Here is a 19170-nt window from a genome sequence, read left to right as displayed (position 1 = left end):
GGGATAGGGCTGATCCGAAGAATTATCGCCCTACTCTACTCACTGGGCAAGCTCTTTGCCTCAGTGGTTCTTCGAGATTTGAATGCTTGGGCAACCAGGCAGGGTATACTTGATCACAGACAGACAGGCTTCATAAAGGGTGTAGGAACATCTTCAAACCTACAAATCCTTAATTTATTGAAGCAGAGGTTAATTAGAAATAAATCTAAAATCTATATGGCCTTTTTGGATTTACATCAAGCCTTTGATGGGGTCAATCGTAATAGTCTGTGGACTAAGCTGAAGAACTGCAACTGTCTGGCTGACATCTGGGAAGCCATCCAGGCCCTATACACAGGAACATCGATACAGTTCAGATCGGGGCAGGTGGACTGATGTCCAGACCAATAAAAACATTTTGTGGGCTCAAACAAGGCTGCAACCGAGCCCCTTTACTGTTCAGCCTCTATCTGTCTGACCTTGGGAGCCCACAGGAAGCTATTCGAGCTTTTCCGCCTAAGCTGAACGACTGCAAGCTCCTGTGGCTGTTATATGCAAATGCTATTCTTCCTCGATCAGACACGTACAGTACAGAATGTCAGCGTTTAAGGAGTACCTAACCGCTAATGGCATGACAATGAACGTTAGACAATCTCAACTTCTGATCATGTCATCTGCTAGAAGGGAAACAAAGGATGTCCTTCACTTGGAAGGGTGAGGAATGCCGCTTAGAAGTGGTAGAAACAATGATACATAAAAACATAAATGAAAGTGCCCAATTGGATTGGCTGAGAAACCTGACCTACCAAGGAATTGCCATCCATAGGCGCTATGGGGCTTACTCCATGATACCTGTCCTTTCCTTTTATAGGCAAAAGGTTATACAGGTTGTTACATACGGAGCTGAAACGCTGCTCAATCTTAGCGAAAAGGTGTGGCCACTGATGGAAGGCTACTTTTTGCGCAGCGTACTAAGACTCCCAAAGTCCCTCCCAATAGCTACCATCCGACACGAATTACGCCTGCCCTCAATGACTTCCATAGTTAGGTGGAAGGTGACCTCTTTATGCCGGAAATGTATTATATCTGAAGGGCCAGCACCTTATTCCACATTGAGACTATTGGATGGACCAAATGAGAGATTCCTGAACCTGTGGTCTGAAATAATGTTGAAGACACGGTACGACGTCCTTTCATCGCGGGAAAACTCGTACTTTTTTTGGGAGGGTTATAAAAATATATAAATTGGGTGTGGGTGTTCGACAATATATACACAATTTAAGTGCATGGGGCAATTGGGGAGACCCCCCCCCAACAAAACAAAAAAATGAGATGAGATTTTCCATAAAAAATTCTGCTGTAAAAAACCCAGTGAAAAAACATCCCGTGATGCAATGACATGAACCGAGGACACTGTCCATCTGTGAGGTAGCCATTGACTTGCTGAAGGTGAACCCCCTTAAAGTCAAGGAGTCTCTTCAGAGATTAGACTGGATTAATACCAGCAAAGCAAGATCTATTGACCCTCTGACCTTTAGATAGTGGATAGAAAAAAGGGGCTAAATGATCTGCCTCTGTATCTGCGTAAATTTCCCTTTGCCTATTATAGGGATCATCTATTTTTACGATGCCGCTTAAATGTCATGCCGATGCGTGAGGTTCTGTTGAAACGCCATCAGATTGGGGTGGAGGATAGTTTTTGTAGATTCTGTGGAAACAGAAAACGGGCTGAATCGCTTTTCCACATTGTGATGGAGTGCCCGGACCTAGAGGAGCTTAGATCCCACCATATGGGAGTACATTTGGAAAGGCTATGACCCCTATCCACGGAGGAATGTTGGGATTGGCTGCTAATGGGGCAAAAGATCGGCCTGGTCTTGGGGATGGTCACATTTGTGGATTTAATAATTTGCCTGAATGCTAAACCCTCCTATACGCCTGGCTGAAAGTTAACGACAGTAGAGGGACAACATTACATGATTTGGGTTTAGTTGCTATCAGTGAGAACTTGCTTAATATATCTGCCCATTATTTTGTTTTTGTGTTAATTTGGGGGATGGATTGGTGATTGCAATCATGATTTCTTTTCTTTTTTATCTCTTTTTGAAGTGGTAACATTTCTTTTACCGGGGTTTGCGGGAACTCTATTTTTTAATACTGTTAAAGGGTATCTAGTATGTGCATCGAAAGTCTATCCATTGAATGCATTTGCAACAAAAAAAATTCATCTAAGGCATGTTTTTGAGGGGTAAGCGGTTAACTTTTTTTGGGGGGTGTTTTAAAGGGTAAAAAACAGGGGGTTGGAGGGGCGACCCCCCCATTAAAAAAAATGCATTTGGTGCAAATGTTTTCGTTGCATAAAATTCGATGGATAGACCATAAACCCTGTTAAAGGTTTCTTTTTACTTTTACTTGTTGTATACCTTTGAAACCAATACAACTTTCAATAAAAAAAAAGGTATCATTAACAGTTTTGACTGACGTTTTCTTCAGTAGAATAGGTGTGCATGGGACGGGAGTGTCCACAAGTTTTGGACACTTCTATCTGTTACTCCCTAGTGCTTTGAATCAGAACTCATAAATAAATAGTCACTGCCACAACATATTTTCAAATTTCAAAAATGGTAAAAAAAGGATCCTGATACTGCTCTGGAGGACCACATTCCTACAATGAACATGTTTAAAGAGTTGCTGTCTGTTGTATAGTTGTCAAGTTATGTTGTGACTTCTTCCCAAAGCAAGCTATAAGGGGTTTCTGATTGAATGTGTCCCACTTGTGTTTTTGGTGTCATTTTGCCTCCATGGTTTGAAATATTGGGTTTGGCATATACCTAGACGATTAATGAGTTTGGAATGTTTCACAAACCAAGTCTACTGGAATGCTGCGTACCACTGTACTATGTCGCTGCTTGCTGAGAGTGAGTTGGGGTCAAACCTGACCCTTGTATGACTTGAGTGTGAATAACAGCTTTTATAATCGTCTTTCTCCGCTCCTTGTGTAGGAAGAGGCTGTTTGTATTTATTGAAGGACAGTCTGTAATTTCTAACATGAATGGCTTATAAAGTAGGCAACAACAGAGAGTAGAGGCAGTCATAGGGTGAGGTGCCCTTACATAGGAGCATTGTTTGATTGTGTGATGCATACCAGATGCAGAAGGGGTAAGAGTGGGAATATATACCAAAGGCAAAAACTAGTGAACATACCAAGATTTGCAACGTTGACAGACTGAGGCCAGAATTTACACAATAATTTGTGATCGTCACCGAAGGCTACAGCAGAAAAAGTTGCTGAAATGGAAACCGTGGATGTGCCCCTTGTCCTGAGTAGACTGATTTTGTGTGTTTAGCGTTGCACCCTTTGCCTGAGTAGACTGATTTAGTGTGTTTAGCTTTGCACCCTTTGCCTGAGTAGACTGATTAAGTGTGTTTAGCTTTGCACCCTTTGCCTGAGTAGACTGATTAGGTGTGTTTAGCTTTGCACACTTTGCCTGAGTAGACTGATTTGGTGTGTTTAGCTTTGCACCCTTTGCCTGAGTAGACTGATTTAGTGTGTTAAACATTGCACCCTTTGCCTGAGTAGACTGATTTAGTGTGTTTAGCTTTGCACCCTTTGCCTGAGTAGACTGATTTAGTGTGCTTAGCTTTGCACCCTTTGCCTGAGTAGACTGATTTGGCGTGTTTAGCTTTGCACCCTTTGCCTGAGTAGACTGATTTGGTGTGTTTAGCTTTGCACCCTTTGCCTGAGTAGACTGATTTGGTGTGTTTAGCTTTGCACCCTTTGCTGAGTAGACTCATTTAGTGTGTTTAGCTTTGCACCCTTTTCCTGGGTAGACTGATTTAGTGTGTTTAGCTTTGCACCCTTTGCCTGGGTAGACTGATTTAGTGTGTTTAGCTTTGCACCCTTTGCCTGAGTAGACTGATGTAGTGTGTTTAGCTTTGCACCCTTTGCCTGAGCAGACTGATTTAGTGTGTTTAGCTTTGCACCCTTTGCCCGAGTAGACTGATTTAGTGTGTTTAGCTTTGCACCCTTTGCCTGAGTAGACTGATTTAGTTAGTTTAGCTTTGCACTCGTTGTGGCTACTCGGGAGCAATGCTATACTGTTACTGCATACCATGTGCTGTCCTTGTGTGGGCTGCAGGCTTACCGATATGACTGTGATCTCACTTCCTTTTTCTTTCTTTTCCCATCTTCCTGTCTCTCTCTTCCTCTCTCTTGCAGGCGTTTCTTTGAGGTTGTCTCGCACTCTGGTTCCCAGACTGAGATCGGCAGTCTGCACAGCCAGAACGGGCAGGACACAGGCTCAGGCAGTCCTGTGAGTTACCTCTTTTCTTTTTCTCTTCCTTCCTTTCAGGTCCACTGCTACTTACACCAGATGAATTAACAGCTTAACTATTATTGCATTTTCCTTCACGTCTTGGATATGGTGCTTCACTCCCTTCTCTTCCTGCAGTCTTCACATGGGTCTTTCACTATTGCTTTTGAATGAAACTGCGTCTACAAGTATTAGAACATGTGTCTTCCCCTGTTCTCTCTGACCTTTAAGTTGTTTTTGCAGAAGCTCTTTGTCTTTCCCCTATCGTATCCCCCCCCCCCCCCAGTTTACCTGCGAGACCAAGCAGCGCAAATCTCCTGAACAGGAAAAAGAAACCATTGGCCCCCTGGCTAACCCTGGGGGGTGAATGGCTTTGACGGCCCGGTCCGGGGGGTGTGGGGCGGCGTACATGGCTTCGCTGGGCCCTACCATGGCTCGGGCTGGCAGGCGGTTAGCGCCGCTGTCCAGGGGCGTGAAAGCCAGATTAGCACCCGGGGCCGGGGACTCGGGGAGGCCACCAATGAGGTTGCTCGGGTCGCGGGCTGAGTGCACAGTCTCAGGACACGTTCCAAGCAACCTGATGGCTGCTTCCCACCTCCTGCCATCTCCAAATCCCCAGCCTTCCAGACCGCAACAGAAAAAGAATTCTGTCTTTCTAAGTCTTTCCTGAAGCCCCCTCTGAGCCACCGAAAGCTCGGTCTCCACTCTTCCCGTCCAACCCCCCCCCCCCCACTTACCTTGCTCCATCGACGCTGTCCTCCTCTCGGCGCGCACCCCTTTTGGGACTGACAGCTGCTGCATGACATGCACACGAGTGGGAGGGACGTCTGGAAGCAAGGTGAGTGTGTGGGTGTGTGCATGCGTGTCTACATGTATGTGAGGGAGAGGTGTCTGAATGTATGTAATGGGACTACCACACAGAACCCCGCTGCTGCCACTCCGCGTCGCTGCTGCTTGATGGATTATTTGCCTTACCGTCCCGTTCATTCAAACAAAATACATTGCTGTTAACACCCCAGGTTTCCAGATTTACACACCGGGGTGCTGATAGCAATATCACGCGATCCAAGAGGCCTGATGGAGTGGTGACGGCACCGGGGCCTATCGTCAAGGGATTCGCTACTCTCTGGCCTATAGCTTGAGTAGGGATCCATGGAAGCACAACGGCTCACAGATTGTTTCATTGCTCAGTGTATGATGATGTGGTGGGGTGTGGTAATCCTTGTGACTATCAGCATGAACCTGAAAGGGCAGGAGTAATTGCATGTCTTCGGCTGTTTTCTTAACACTGCACACCTTTTGTGTATAGGGGATAGAGAGCTAGGCTTGTCGGTCCACTGGCTTTCAGAATGAAGTATGCAGTATTCTCCACTTATGTTTAATCATTAAGCGCAAATGTTTCTCGCACGTCCTCACTGTGGTTATCCTAAAAACCTGGCTGCATTTCCCCAATGTACGGATTGACGAGTGCAGCCTTAGAAATGAGTGCTGGCAGTGTGTTAGCCACAAGAGTAATTCAGAGCAATGTACAACGCGGACATTTCTGAGAAATGCCAAACACAATAAATAAACTATAGCAGTGCAGCCATACATTTTGGCCTTCATAAGCAAAGTTAGGGACCGTGGTTCTCACTGGTGCTTTAGTTGAATTAACAGATGGAGGTGCCTGTGAAGTGATGAGAGAAGTCTCTTAGCAGGTGCTCATCACCACGATGAGGTTGTGAGTTTGATGAATCAAATCTATGTGGTGTGTGGTCTTGAGTTTAGGCTGCTAGGTAGAAGTTGTGTTTCTTTCCATTGTAAGGAAAGTGTGTTGCGTGGTGAGGAAGAGGATCAAATCTATGTGGTGTGTGGCCTTGAGTTTAGGCTGCTAGGTAGAAGTTGTGTTTCTTTCCATTGTAAGGAAAGTGTGTTGCGTGGTGAGGAAGAGGCTGCCACACTAGATCAGATCCTCTGGTAAAAGGCAGTGAAAGGCAAGAGGCACATAGCTGGGCCTTGGGTTACACCACAGCTTCACCATTGTTTATTCAATCTCAGTCGTATCCCGTCCGCTTAGTTGAAAGCAGATATTCAAAGCTGTCATGCCACTAATACTCATCCTGGAATAGAATCTCACACCAAGGTGCAGCCCCCTGCGAGAATCCAATGTAATATGGGGTTCTAGATAGAAGCTCAGGCCAAGGTACACAGATATTTAACAGAAGTAACAGAGGCACCGCACCAGATTCTGACCTAATGCAGTGCCCCCAATTCTCATTTCGTTACGCAGAAAAGGGGTTGACCCATGGTATCTTAAATGGTGAAACCAATGCTCACCCTGTCTTATAGCAGTCTAACAGGACTAACACAACGCCTTCTGTTCCACCAGAATCTGCAGTTATCAAGAGCTAATCAAGACTCTCAGACTGACAAGGATCGCAGGGACAATTTCTGACACTGACTGGTATCAGGTGCAACCCAGGCTGACAGGGAGCAGCTCTACTGTTAATAAGAATGTTAGTGGGGATGGACGGTGCAACCCAGGCTGACAGGGAGCGGCTGTACTGTTAATAAGTGTGTTAGTGGAGATGAACGGTGCAACCCAGGCTGACAGGGAGCGGCTGTACTGTTAATAAGAATGTTACTGGGGATGGACAGTGCAACCCGGGCTGACAGGGAGCAGCTGTACTGTTAATAAGAATGTTAGTGGAGATGGACAGTGCAACCCAGGCTGACAGGGAGCAGCTGTACTGTTAATAAGAATGTTAGTGGGGATGGACAGTGCAACCCAGGCTGACAGGGAGCAGCTGTACTGTTAATAAGAATGTTAGTGGGGATGGACAGTGCAACCCAGGCTGACAGGGAGCAACTGTACTGTTAATAAGAATGTTAGTGGGGATGGACAGTGCAACCCAGGCTGACAGGGAGCAGCTGTACTGTTAATAAGAATGTTAGTGGAGATGGACAGTGCAACCGAGGCTGACAGGGAGCAGCTGTACTGTTAATAAGAATGTTAGTGGGGATGGACAGTGCAACCGAGGCTGACAGGGAGCAGCTGTACTGTTAATAAGAATGTTAGTGTCATGTCTTCGGTACGTACCTCCGGCCATGTCCCGTCATCCAGCGCTCACTCTCCTCCACCTGTCCCCCAGGGCTCAAACAGGCAACCCGGTGTGGCTCGCACGCTGGCGAAACAATCGCCGCACGCTATTCAGTCGCGCCTGCGGCCGTTTTTCCATTGGCAGTTGCCATGGAGATTAGGCAGCCGCTCGAGCCCTCGTACCGTGTTGGCCCGGTCACTTGACTCGTCCATACGGTCATGTGCCCCGGGTTCACGGTCACGTGACTCCAATCATCGTCACGTGACCAGGAGGTGAACGTATTTAAACCGGGCAGTACCTGTACTCCACGCTTCACAGCTGATTTCCTTGGAGACCCTGACTGGCGGCGAACTTACTCGTATTTACTTACCCGGCTTCCTGAAACCTTGCTCTTGTTATTTGGACTTCCTGCGGATCACGTTTGGCTACGGCGACACCGGCTCCTCTGTTCAGCACGGCTCTTGACCTCGGACTGAATCACGGACTCCCTCTGGATCTTGCTCTTGGTTATTCCACGGACGGCTCTTCCTGGCTTCAGACCCATCTTTCTGCTCAACGGACTTCTCTTGGATCTCCCAGATCCCCTCGCTGCACGGTGGGTCACGCCTCCCAAGTGGTGGTTGTAATCAGACTATTGGGACCCTTTATTCCGGTACAAAATTCTTCAGGTGGAGACTGACGAGTTACATCTGGTCCTATCCGGTCCCTTGCCTGAGTGAGTCCTGGAACCATCCTCCCTTTCAGGTTCAACGTCCTTCCTATCAAGTCCCCGGTAAGACCCTGATTGTTCTCTGTTTGATTACTCGTTGTGCCCTGCTTGCTTGGATTGTAATCATTGCCTTCCCTTACAGCTACCTGGGGGTTCCTGGTACTTCAGTTCCGGCTTCGGATCTTCTCCACCTGTGGCCTCAAGGGTTGCACAGGGAGTGATAAGTGATTCTCCCTGTGCGGCACTTGGGGACGGAGGTCTCCTATATCTTCACGACTCTCAACGCACAACAGACTGTGAAGCCTAGTCGTGTGAGATATGGAGGGCGCCGCTGAAGACCCCCTGGCCGCTGTTATCCAAGCACTTACGGTACTACGGGCCGACATGGTGGCTGCTAATGCAGCAGTCCATCAGCGTCTCGACCTATTACAGAGTGCCCAGCATCCCCTGCCCGCAGATCCAGAGCTGGGTGACGCCACTCCAGCTTCTGTACCCTTTGCACACCCACTCCCGGCTCCCTCGGCTCCTGTTCCGGTGGTCTTGCCCTCTCCCTTTCCTTTGGCTGCCCCAGAAAAGTTCCATGGGGACCCGAGGAAGTTTAGAACCTTCCTTAACCAGTGTAAATTGCACTTTCTGTGTCGACCCCTTGCTTTTCCTGACCCCACCACCAAGGCGGCATTCACTCTATCTCACCTAGCCGGCACGACTGCTGCTTGGGCAAACCCGCTGTTAGAAAACAATCATCCCGCCCTCTATGATTTCGACCAGTTAATAACAGAAATGTCCAGGGTGTTTGACACCAGATACAAAGCGCAATCCCATGATCTAGAATTACTGGATTTATCGCAGGGTAAGAGCTCCCTCATTGAGTACATCACACGATTCAATCAACTAGCAGCTGAGACCTCATGGCCCGAAAGCAAAAAATCGGTAGTATTCTACAGAGGGCTAAGCAACCCTATGAAGGACGCTCTGGCCATGGTCCCGTCCCTACCAGTTCAGTTCCCGGCTCTGGTGGATTTGGCACTCCAGGTGGACGCACGGCGCTCTGAACGCAGGGCTGAGGCCGGATTCTCCCAGTCTGCCGGTTCTGCCGTCTCATCGTCTTACTCTGAACCCACCAGTGAGCCTATGCAAATAGGGGGGGTTAGGAGTCCCATCACCTCAAGGGAAAGGGAGCGCAGAAGGGCCGAGAACGCCTGCTTTTACTGTGGATTGGGGGGGCATTTAGTCAAGGAGTGTCCTCGAAAACCCAAAACTAAGAAACCGGATTTTCGTCCAGCTCGATCCTAGATACGGGGGTAGGATCGAGTTCTCCATGCCCTTCCCCGAGTCACATTCCGTCGTTTGGTCGAATCAGGCCCATCCAGGTAGAAGCTACCATACAACCTGCCCCTGGTATCACTCATCCCGTACAGATCACCATAGATTCCGGGGCCTCCGGGAACTATATCGATATCACCCTAGCCCAGACACTGAATCTCCCTTTGATCAACAAACACCGACCCGAACCGGTTCAAGCAGTCGACGGGACTGAGCTTGTTTCTGGTCCCATCAAGCAACAGACAGCTCCCCTCGTCCTGACCATCCAATCGACCCATAGAGAAACCCTCCACTTCGATCTGATATCCATGCCCCAGTTCGGTATCATCATAGGCATACCATGGTTACGAGAGCACAATCCGCATATCGATTGGGGAACAGGTCAGATATATTTCGAATCCGAGCTCTGCCAGAACTTCTGTCTACCTGCAGACACAGAGACTGACACCCCAGCAGTGGCTCTTGGTGCGGTTGCCCAACTATCAATACTGGGCGATGTTATTCCCCCTGCCTCACACATAGTGGGTTTAGTCACCAATCACATTCCTGTGGTTTATCGGGATTACAGCATGCTATTTGATCAGGGCTCCTCCGAAGTACTCCCTCCTCACCGCCCATATGATTGCCCGATTGACTTGGTTCCCGGGACTGTAGTACCCTCGGGCCGCATCTATTCTTTATCTATGTCGGAGGATCTGACTCTTAAAGAGTACATCGATAAAGCGCTGCACCTGGGTCACATACGACCGTCTAGATCTTCTGCAGCTAGCCCCATATTTTTCGTGCCCAAAAAAGAGGGCGACCTTCGCCCCTGTGTGGATTACCGTCGGCTCAATGCCATCACTATTAAGAACCGGTACCCGATTCCACTCATCTCTCCTCTTCTAGACCGATTAACCCATGCCTCCATGTATACCAAGTTGGATTTGCGGGGGGCCTATAATCTCGTCCGCATCCGAAAGGGAGACGAGTGGAAGACCGCCTTCTGTACGCGGTATGGCCTTTACGAGTATACAGTCATGCCCTTCGGCCTATGCAACGCCCCGGCCACCTTTCAACATTTCATGAATGACATCTTCTCGGACATCCTGGACATTTTTGTGGTGGTGTATCTTGATGACATACTCATTTATTCTCACACATTGAAGGAACATGTCCAACATGTACGAGAAGTGTTGTCCCGGCTGCTACACCACTCGTTGTTTGTGAAACCCGAAAAATGCTTGTTCCATGTAACTAACGTGGAGTTTTTGGGGTTCAATATTACACCTGGTGGTCTAGCCATGAATCATGCCAAAGTACGGGCGGTCCTCGAATGGCCAACACCAAAAACCCTGAAATCCTTGCAATCCTTCCTGGGTTTCGCCAATTTCTATCGGCGTTTTATTTCTGGGTTTTCTTCTCTTGTGTCTCCTCTCACTTCCCTTACCAGTCCTCTTGTCCCGTTCGAATGGGAGGTGATGCACCAGCAGGCCTTTGACGCGTTGAAGAACGCCTTCACCATTGCCCCTGTGCTCCAGCACCCCGACCCTGACCAGCCGTACGTAGTTGAGGCTGACGCCTCTTCCTTCGCATTGGGGGCTATCCTGTCACAAGCCTGTCCCAATACGGGTCGGCTTCATCCTGTAGCCTTTCATTCACGTAAGTTTAACCCTGCAGAAACCCATTATACCGTAACAGAAAAAGAGCTACTGGCGGTGATGGACGCCTTTCGTACCTGGCGTCATCACTTGTTGGGGGCCAAACATAAGGTCACGGTATACACCGACCACAGAAACCTGCAAGACCTGGCAGCCCTGAAATGCGTAAACAGCAGACAGGTCAGATGGCACCTGTTCTTCGCCGCTTTTGACTTTCAGATTAAACATCGCTCTGGTTCTGAGCATAGTAAGGCAGACGCTTTGTCTCGCTCCCCTGGGGGGGTTTCGTTACCTGTATTTCCTGACACGCTCTTGCCCCGGGGGCATGTTATTTGTACTTGTACTCCTCCTCTACCTCTACTCGAGGAGATCCGCTCTTGGGTAAAAAAACACCCCGATCATTTGTCAGAATGGGATCCCTCCTTTCATAACGGTCTACCGTATGTACAGGACCGTCTAGTCCTCCCTACCACTGACACCAGAAACCTAGCCCTGGAGTGGTCACATGATGCCCGGTCAATGGTCACCCAGGCCAGGCCCGCACCTTGGATCTCTTAAAACGCTGGTGTTGGTGGCCCTCCATGAGACGGGACGTGGGCTGTTACGTCACCTCGTGCTCAGTCTGTGCTCAGGGCAAACATCGTAGGGGTCGTCCGTTGGGACTATTACGCCCATTACCCGTGCCGCCAAAGCCCTGGCACACCCTGAGCATGGACTTCGTGACTGATTTACCCAGGATTCAGGGGTATGACACCGTGTGGGTAGTGGTCGATGTCTTCACCAAAATGGCTCGTTTCGTTCCTTGTCATGGTATCCCTTCTGCCCCTGTCTTGGCCAAACTTTTCTTTGATTCCGTTTTCTGCCTGTACGGCCTTCCTTCTGTCCTGGTGTCCGATCGTGGTTCTCAGTTTACTTCCCGTTTCTGGCGTGCCCTGACCGCTCTGCTAGGTGTCGATGCACGGTTCTCCTCCGCTTACCACCCGGAAACCGATGGTCAGACGGAAAGAACAAACCAGTCCATGGAGCAGTATCTGCGTTGTTTGATGCTACAGCAACAGACAACCTGGTTACAGAACATCCGTTATGCTGAGTTTGCCTACAACAACGCTACACACTCTTCCACGGGCTTCTCTCCGTTCTATGCCATGTATGGTCAGCATCCCCGATTCCTCCCTGTCCCTGACATTTCACCCTCCGAGAACCCTGCCGCCGCAGCCTGCATTCGGGATATGACATCCCTCCATGCCCAGGTCCTCGTTCATTTGCAGGAGGCGCAGGCTTCCATGAAGGCCTCCTCGGACGCTAGGCGTACCATGGCACCCTTGTATCCCGTTGGTTCTCGGGTTTGGTTGCCCTCCCGTCATCTCCACTTAAAGGGTTGTCGCAAGCTGTTGCCCCGTTTCGTGGGTCCTTATGTCGTTTCCCGGGTCATCAACCCGGTGGCCTATCGCCTGGTTCTCCCTTCCTCTTGGCGGGTTCATCCTGTGTTCCATACCTCCCTCCTCAAGCCCTGTCCCTCCTCAACCCGTCTTCGCCCCTCTCCTGCCCCTGTTTCCCTGGGGGTGCCTGATGTTTTCGAGGTCTCAAACATTCTAGGGTCCCGTTTTCTTAGAGGTCGCCTGCAATACCTGGTCGATTGGTTGGGTTATGGTCCGGAGGAACGTTCCTGGGTCTCTGCCTCGGATGTCCAGGCCCCCCGGCTGGTTGCTCGGTTTCACCGGGAGCATCCTTCGTGCCCACGGGGTCGTGGGCCTTTGGGGGGGGCTCTGTCATGTCTTCGGTACGTACCTCCGGCCATGTCCCGTCATCCAGCGCTCACTCTCCTCCACCTGTCCCCCAGGGCTCAAACAGGCAACCCGGTGTGGCTCGCGCGCTGGCGAAACAATCGCCGCACGCTATTCAGTCGCGCCTGCGGCCGTTTTTCCATTGGCAGTTGCCATGGAGATTAGGCAGCCGCTCGAGCCCTCGTACCGTGTTGGCCCGGTCACGTGACTCGTCCATGCGGTCATGTGCCCCGGGTACACGGTCACGTGACTCCAATCATCGTCACGTGACCAGGAGGTGAACGTATTTAAACCGGGCAGTACCTGTACTCCACGCTTCACAGCTGATTTCCTTGGAGACCCTGACTGGCGGCGAACTTACTCGTATTTACTTACCCGGCTTCCTGAAACCTTGCTCTTGTTATTTGGACTTCCTGCGGATCACGTTTGGCTACGGCGACACCGGCTCCTCTGTTCAGCACGGCTCTTGACCTCGGACTGAATCACGGACTCCCTCTGGATCTTGCTCTTGGTTATTCCACGGACGGCTCTTCCTGGCTTCAGACCCATCTTTCTGCTCAACGGACTTCTCTTGGATCTCCCAGATCCCCTCGCTGCACGGTGGGTCACGCCTCCCAAGTGGTGGTTGTAATCAGACTATTGGGACCCTTTATTCCGGTACAAAATTCTTCAGGTGGAGACTGACGAATTACATCTGGTCCTATCCGGTCCCTTGCCTGAGTGAGTCCTGGAACCATCCTCCCTTTCAGGTTCAACGTCCTTCCTATCAAGTCCCCGGTAAGACCCTGATTGTTCTCTGTTTGATTACTCGTTGTGCCCTGCTTGCTTGGATTGTAATCATTGCCTTCCCTTACAGCTACCTGGGGGTTCCTGGTACTTCAGTTCCGGCTTCGGATCTTCTCCACCTGTGGCCTCAAGGGTTGCACAGGGAGTGATAAGTGATTCTCCCTGTGCGGCACTTGGGGACGGAGGTCTCCTATATCTTCACGACTCTCAACGCACACCCAGGCTGACAGGGAGCAGCTGTACTGTTAATAAAAATGTTAGTGGGGATGGACAGTGCAACCCAGGCTGACAGGGAGCAGCTGTACTGTTAATAAAAATGTTAGTGGGGATGGACAGTGCAACCCGGGCTGACAGGGAGCAGCTGTACTGTTAATAAGAATGTTAGTGGGGATGGACAGTGCAACCCGGGCTGACAGGGAGCAGCTGTACTGTTAATAAGAATGTTAGTGGAGATGGACAGTGCAACCCGGGCTGACACGGAGCAGCTGTACTGTTAATAAGAATGTTAGTGGAGATGGACAGTGCAACCCAGGCTGACAGGGAGCAGCTGTACTGTTAATAAGAATGTTAGTGGAGATGGACAGTGCAACCCAGGCTGACAGGGAGCAGCTGTACTGTTAATAAGAATGTTAGTGGGGATGGACAGTGCAACCGAGGCTGACAGGGAGCAGCTGTACTGTTAATAAGAATGTTAGTGGGGATGGACAGTGCAACCCAGGCTTACAGGGAGCAGCTGTACTGTTAATAAGAATGTTAGTGGAGATGGACAGTGCAACCCAGGCTGACAGGGAGCAGCTGTACTGTTAATAAGAATGTTAGTGGAGATGGACAGTGCAACCGAGGCTGACAGGGAGCAGATGTACTGTTAATAAGAATGTTACTGGAGATGGACAGTGCAACCCAAACTGACAGGGATAAGTTGTACTGTTCATAAGAATGTTACTGAAGGTGGACAGTGCAACCCAGACTGACAGGGATCAAGTGCACGGTTCACAATAAGGATACTGGAGATGGACAAAAGGAATATGTCAGCTGCCCAAAAGCTAATGCTTACTCCTGATGTGTGCTTCACACACTTCTCTTCTTAGTCTTTAGGGTTCTTGTTAACATGCAATTTTTAAATAGTTATCAGGTTGTAAAACTCATTCAAGATACTATGTTTTTCATTGTCTCGTGTCGAATACATGGAACACTCTTAATGGGCTTTGCATGAGCTGAGCTGTCGAAGTAAAGCTTCCTGTATGATTCTTGTTTCCTTGACATTTATAGTTCACCTATTCATGGCATGGCGTGGTCTCTCTTGTGGTTTATTTAGCCTGCAGGCTTCTTTGGCCTTCAGTTCATCATAGTCTTTCTGTGTTACATTCCACGCTCTGACTCTTGACCCGGGGTTAGCTTCCTCTGTCCCCAGGGGATCCCCGTCTTATTGCTCTCCCCTCAGGGATGTCTATTATTCTCTTCCTTTCATTAAGACAGTCCAAGCTTTTCTAATTTTTAGTGCCATGAGTTTCTTGGAGCATACAAGGCTCTTTAGGCCTCCTGTCCCTCCCAGTTTCCCTGATATCTCTGTTCTGTTTGGGAACGTCTGCTCCTGCTCTCAGTCTCACGTTCGGTTTGTTCTCGCCTTCACTCATATACAACTCTTTGAAAGGCGTTAGGGAGTCAATGGGTGACATCAGTCAATTCAGGATGCTTCAGGGGCGCTGAAAAATCTGGCGCATGGAGCATACTGAAGGCCTCTTCACCCCTCCCTCTGTCGTCTGTCTCGGGCCAGGGGCGCTGGTCTAAGAATGTGGACCCTGCTGCCTGCCTGATTCAAGAATAGGCGGGGTGAAGGGCGTGTCCTGACCCCCTTCCTCTAACGTGATTACACCTGTAAGGACTGTTAGGCAGAAACCTGTGCAGTTCCCTTTGGGAACACTGCCAAAGATTTAGGACTACAGGTGTTTGGCAGTAAACCCACTTGGTAGCAGTCTGTACCACCCAGATTTACCTGGTAGCTGTGGCTGAGCAGTCAGAATTCCCTCAAGAAGAGTTAGGCAGTATGCAAAGTATACACAATAGGCACTCAGATACAATAATACAAGCAAACACTGACCAGAGCTTTGGTATCAAAGTATATCATTATTTATTTAAAAACACACTGTTTGAAACACTCCAGCACTCGTATTGTAAAACACTCTAAACACAGTTACTATTATCATATATACAACCTTTATTCCTTATCAGAGAAGTCTTAGTTAACACCACTTATTTCCAGACAGAGGTGAGCGCTTAACTATAGATGGCACTCCAATAAGTTCATGAAGAAGGGAGGGAAAAAGACAGAATATGGAAAGATACACCACTCTAAGATTTAACACACTTTTAGCAAGGCAGAAGAGCAAAAGTCACTTATGAGCCAAAGTCCATAGGCTGGGCCCACTCTTAGAGAGAGCAGAGCACAAATGCGCCCAAGATCACACAGTTACACTAGGCTTTGAAAGTCTTGCAGAGAGTTCGAAAAGAGTTTAGAGAGGCTCAGAAAAGTTTAGCCAGGGTGTCCCAGGATAACCCAGGTTCGAAAGCCGGGGGCTAAATCTACCCCGTACAGTCGGTGGCAAGGGAAGCCAGGTGGAACACGGTACCTAAAGTGTGAAGGATCCTCCAGCGGTGGCAGTTGTTCCTGGCAGCGGGTGCAAGTCTCGGCGTCGTCCAGGGGAAGAGAAGATCTCGACTTGGAGGAAAGCTGAAGGTCGTTGCACTGCCAGGGAAGAAACCAGCCGCAGAGTTTTCCGGTTAAAGGTATTACCCTTTATTTGGCGCTCGTGGTAAAACGTGATGTTCCGGTTGCCGGGGTGCTTGGCACAGGCAAGGCGGCCACGAGATGCGTCGGGAAGGCGAAAAGACGGTGAAACTGGTTATCCCCACCAGTCAAAGGAAGAAGACTCTCCGGCGGGAGATCTCCTCTGTCGTTGGGAAAAGTGGTGAGACGGTCCAGCAGGGCTCCACCGGTGGTGTCGTCGTGGCAGGTCGGCTCAGCTTCTCCCTCGTCGGATTCTTAGGTCCTGTGGCGACTTCTGAAGTTCCAGTCCCCAAAGCCCTGCTTTTATGCAGAAAACCCGATTCACTCAGCCTAGCTGTCACTCAAACATGCTAAGTGGTGAGCCGGCCGGCTCACCACTTGGGCCAATCAGGACGGAGTGCGACTTGAGTTGCCTAGGCAACTCAGTCCAGGGTGCCTAAATCCCCCTCCACCCCTCCTAAGTACCCCAGACAGAGTGGCACCACTTTGGAGGGCCTCTGTGAAGAAGCCCGCCAAAAAGTGGAACAAAGGGCTCGACTTGGGTTGGAGTCACAGAAGAGAACACAAACGCCATTTTAGAACCGAGTTTTGGCAAAAAATACCAACCGGAGAATTAATAATAATTAAATAAACCGGCGGTATGTTCGAGGCTATCGTAATTAAATAAATAAAGATAGTAGCCTCGAACAATGGGAAAATCCCATAGAGAAATATTTGCGGTTGAATATAAAAAGTAGTATCCACTGCCACCAGCCAAAACTCGATCAGGGGGGACGGAGACGTGCCCCCTCGACTAACAGACCCCGGGGCAATCGAATTGCCCCAGCCAGTACGTCCACAATATGATGGTTTGTACTGGTTCTGTTCAGAATTTAAGACTAGTAAAGTCAATGGTGACTTTACATGCCCTGGGAGACAGTAGTCAGTCCAAGGGTATGGAGTCTATACTGGGGGGTCACTATGACACCCCTGTGTTACTGCACTGAGGGTGCTGTGTAACACACATCACAAAAACACATGAAGCCGTATGGAGTAAAAGACCCCATAGCCCATTAAACACATCTAGAGTCAAAGGAACACACTCAAATCATGTCTAAGAGTGAGGGTAAAAGAGTCTCACTCTTGGCAGGAGAAAAAAAATAAACCCCAAAAATCCAGCAAAGCTGCTGGGGGACTCACTAGGTTAGGAAATTCAGCCTAAACAGAGAATTCTCCCTAACAAGGACCAGGAAGGCCCTGCTGAAGAGAAGATCACGACTACGGCCCAGGTATGTTTTTAAAATGGAAAAGAGGAAATGTATATGCGTTTATATGCGTTTTTTTAAGCATGTGTGTGCGTGTTGTGAGAAACCTGAGGTTTATAGACACCAGGGATTCTTTGTTCAGGTGGCCAAGGCATGGCCATGATGTGATATGATATATGGCATTTATAACGCCCCTATACACAAGTGTTTCAAGGCCATCACCTTTGGAACCTTTGTAACCAGACCCTGGGGATAGACCAGTGTGGGAGGATCACCTGGACGAGGGATCCTTGGGGACTGTTGGAGGAATGCCCTCAGGTGAGATGCTGTATTCCCCCCTTTTTTCTGACACGCCCCTACCCGATATCCCCTTTGTCTTTGGAGGATATTGTCAGCAGAATCCTGTCGCACCCCAACTCTTTAACTTAGAAAAGGGAAAGTGAAAACACCATTGGAAATTAAACCATCTTTTGACCCTTAAAAGTAACCTAGTCCCCTCCTCTTCTAAACCCAGAGGACATTTAATACATTCCTCCTTTTCTGACGTGTCTGTAAACGAGCTATCTACCGTCACAACAGGAAACTACATCTCCCATAATTACCTTACCCCACTGATTTACCCATGTACTACTACTAGAAAGAATACCTCTAGTAATATGCAGTGACCCTGCCCCACTGAGACCAAGCAGGGTCAAGTGCTCAATCGCATTCACAACTATTCTGCCCTTAAAGGACAATTTTTTCATCACAACTCCACCTCCCCAATTTCGAAAAATCACTAAGAAGAAGAGGAGGCGACTAAGAAGAATAAAGATTACACACTGAGAGACAGAAGACAGACTATCCATTGTTAATACTGGACTGTTCCACTAATAGTCAGGCAAGGACAGGCAGACCCAGCCCAGAACTCACACCTGCAGCTGTTAAAGAAACCCAGTTATATAAAAGGTGGAGTTCCTGGCAGAACAGGGAGCAGCAGTTGGGAGAACTGAAGGGAGACTGCGTGGCTGAGTCAAGCAGGGGATCCCTTCTCAATACCAGCCCTACTTGCTAGTTGGTCCAAGGACAAGTGAGATGCCAGAACACTGACACGGTGTGGCTGGAGGCTTGCAGCCTGGAGAGAGAGCTAAAAAGCAAGGGGAGCTGCTTGGAGCAGGCCAATGCTGCTTTCCCTGGGTGGATGTTGATCCCCAGGGAGACAGAGGGGCAGGTGGTGAGACCCTGACCTCAGACCTGAAAACAGCAAGTCTTTTCCCGACAGCAGCGTGTGGCCGATGAGTTTGAGTGAGGGGAAACGTGGCACGCATGTGAGGTTGAAGCAGGAACTTGTCCGAAATATATGAACTTTTCTTGTGAGCATGAAATCCACTATTTAATCATAAGGAAAGGTGCATTATGGGACATGTAGTGAAAATACAACTCTGAAGACATCTGCACTTTGCCTATAATTTGTGAACTGTGGACAGATGCTACAGAGTAACAGAGTGGTCCGGCATAGTGAATGTTCCCAATCGAAAGATTAGACGA

At 49.0% G+C, this 19170-nt stretch overlaps 1 protein-coding gene across 2 annotated transcripts in view; it reads left to right on the top strand.

The window, feature by feature from the left end:
* Positions 1-19170, top strand: part of LOC138468364 (phosphofurin acidic cluster sorting protein 2-like) — a 1643699-nt gene that overhangs the window by 978078 nt on the left and 646451 nt on the right. For both annotated transcript variants that reach the window (XM_069608896.1, XM_069608897.1), the window contains exon 10: positions 4199-4292. In XM_069608896.1, coding sequence (XP_069464997.1) covers positions 4199-4292 — 94 coding nt within the window. The remainder of the gene's footprint in view (positions 1-4198; positions 4293-19170) is intronic.

Source organism: Ambystoma mexicanum, chromosome 4q, assembly GCF_040938575.1.
Source record: "Ambystoma mexicanum isolate Mex_15411 chromosome 4q, UKY_AmexF1_1, whole genome shotgun sequence".
Lineage (NCBI taxonomy): Eukaryota > Metazoa > Chordata > Amphibia > Caudata > Ambystomatidae > Ambystoma > Ambystoma mexicanum.
Note: the sequence above shows the minus strand (reverse complement) of the source record. Positions and strands in the feature narration are given on the sequence as shown.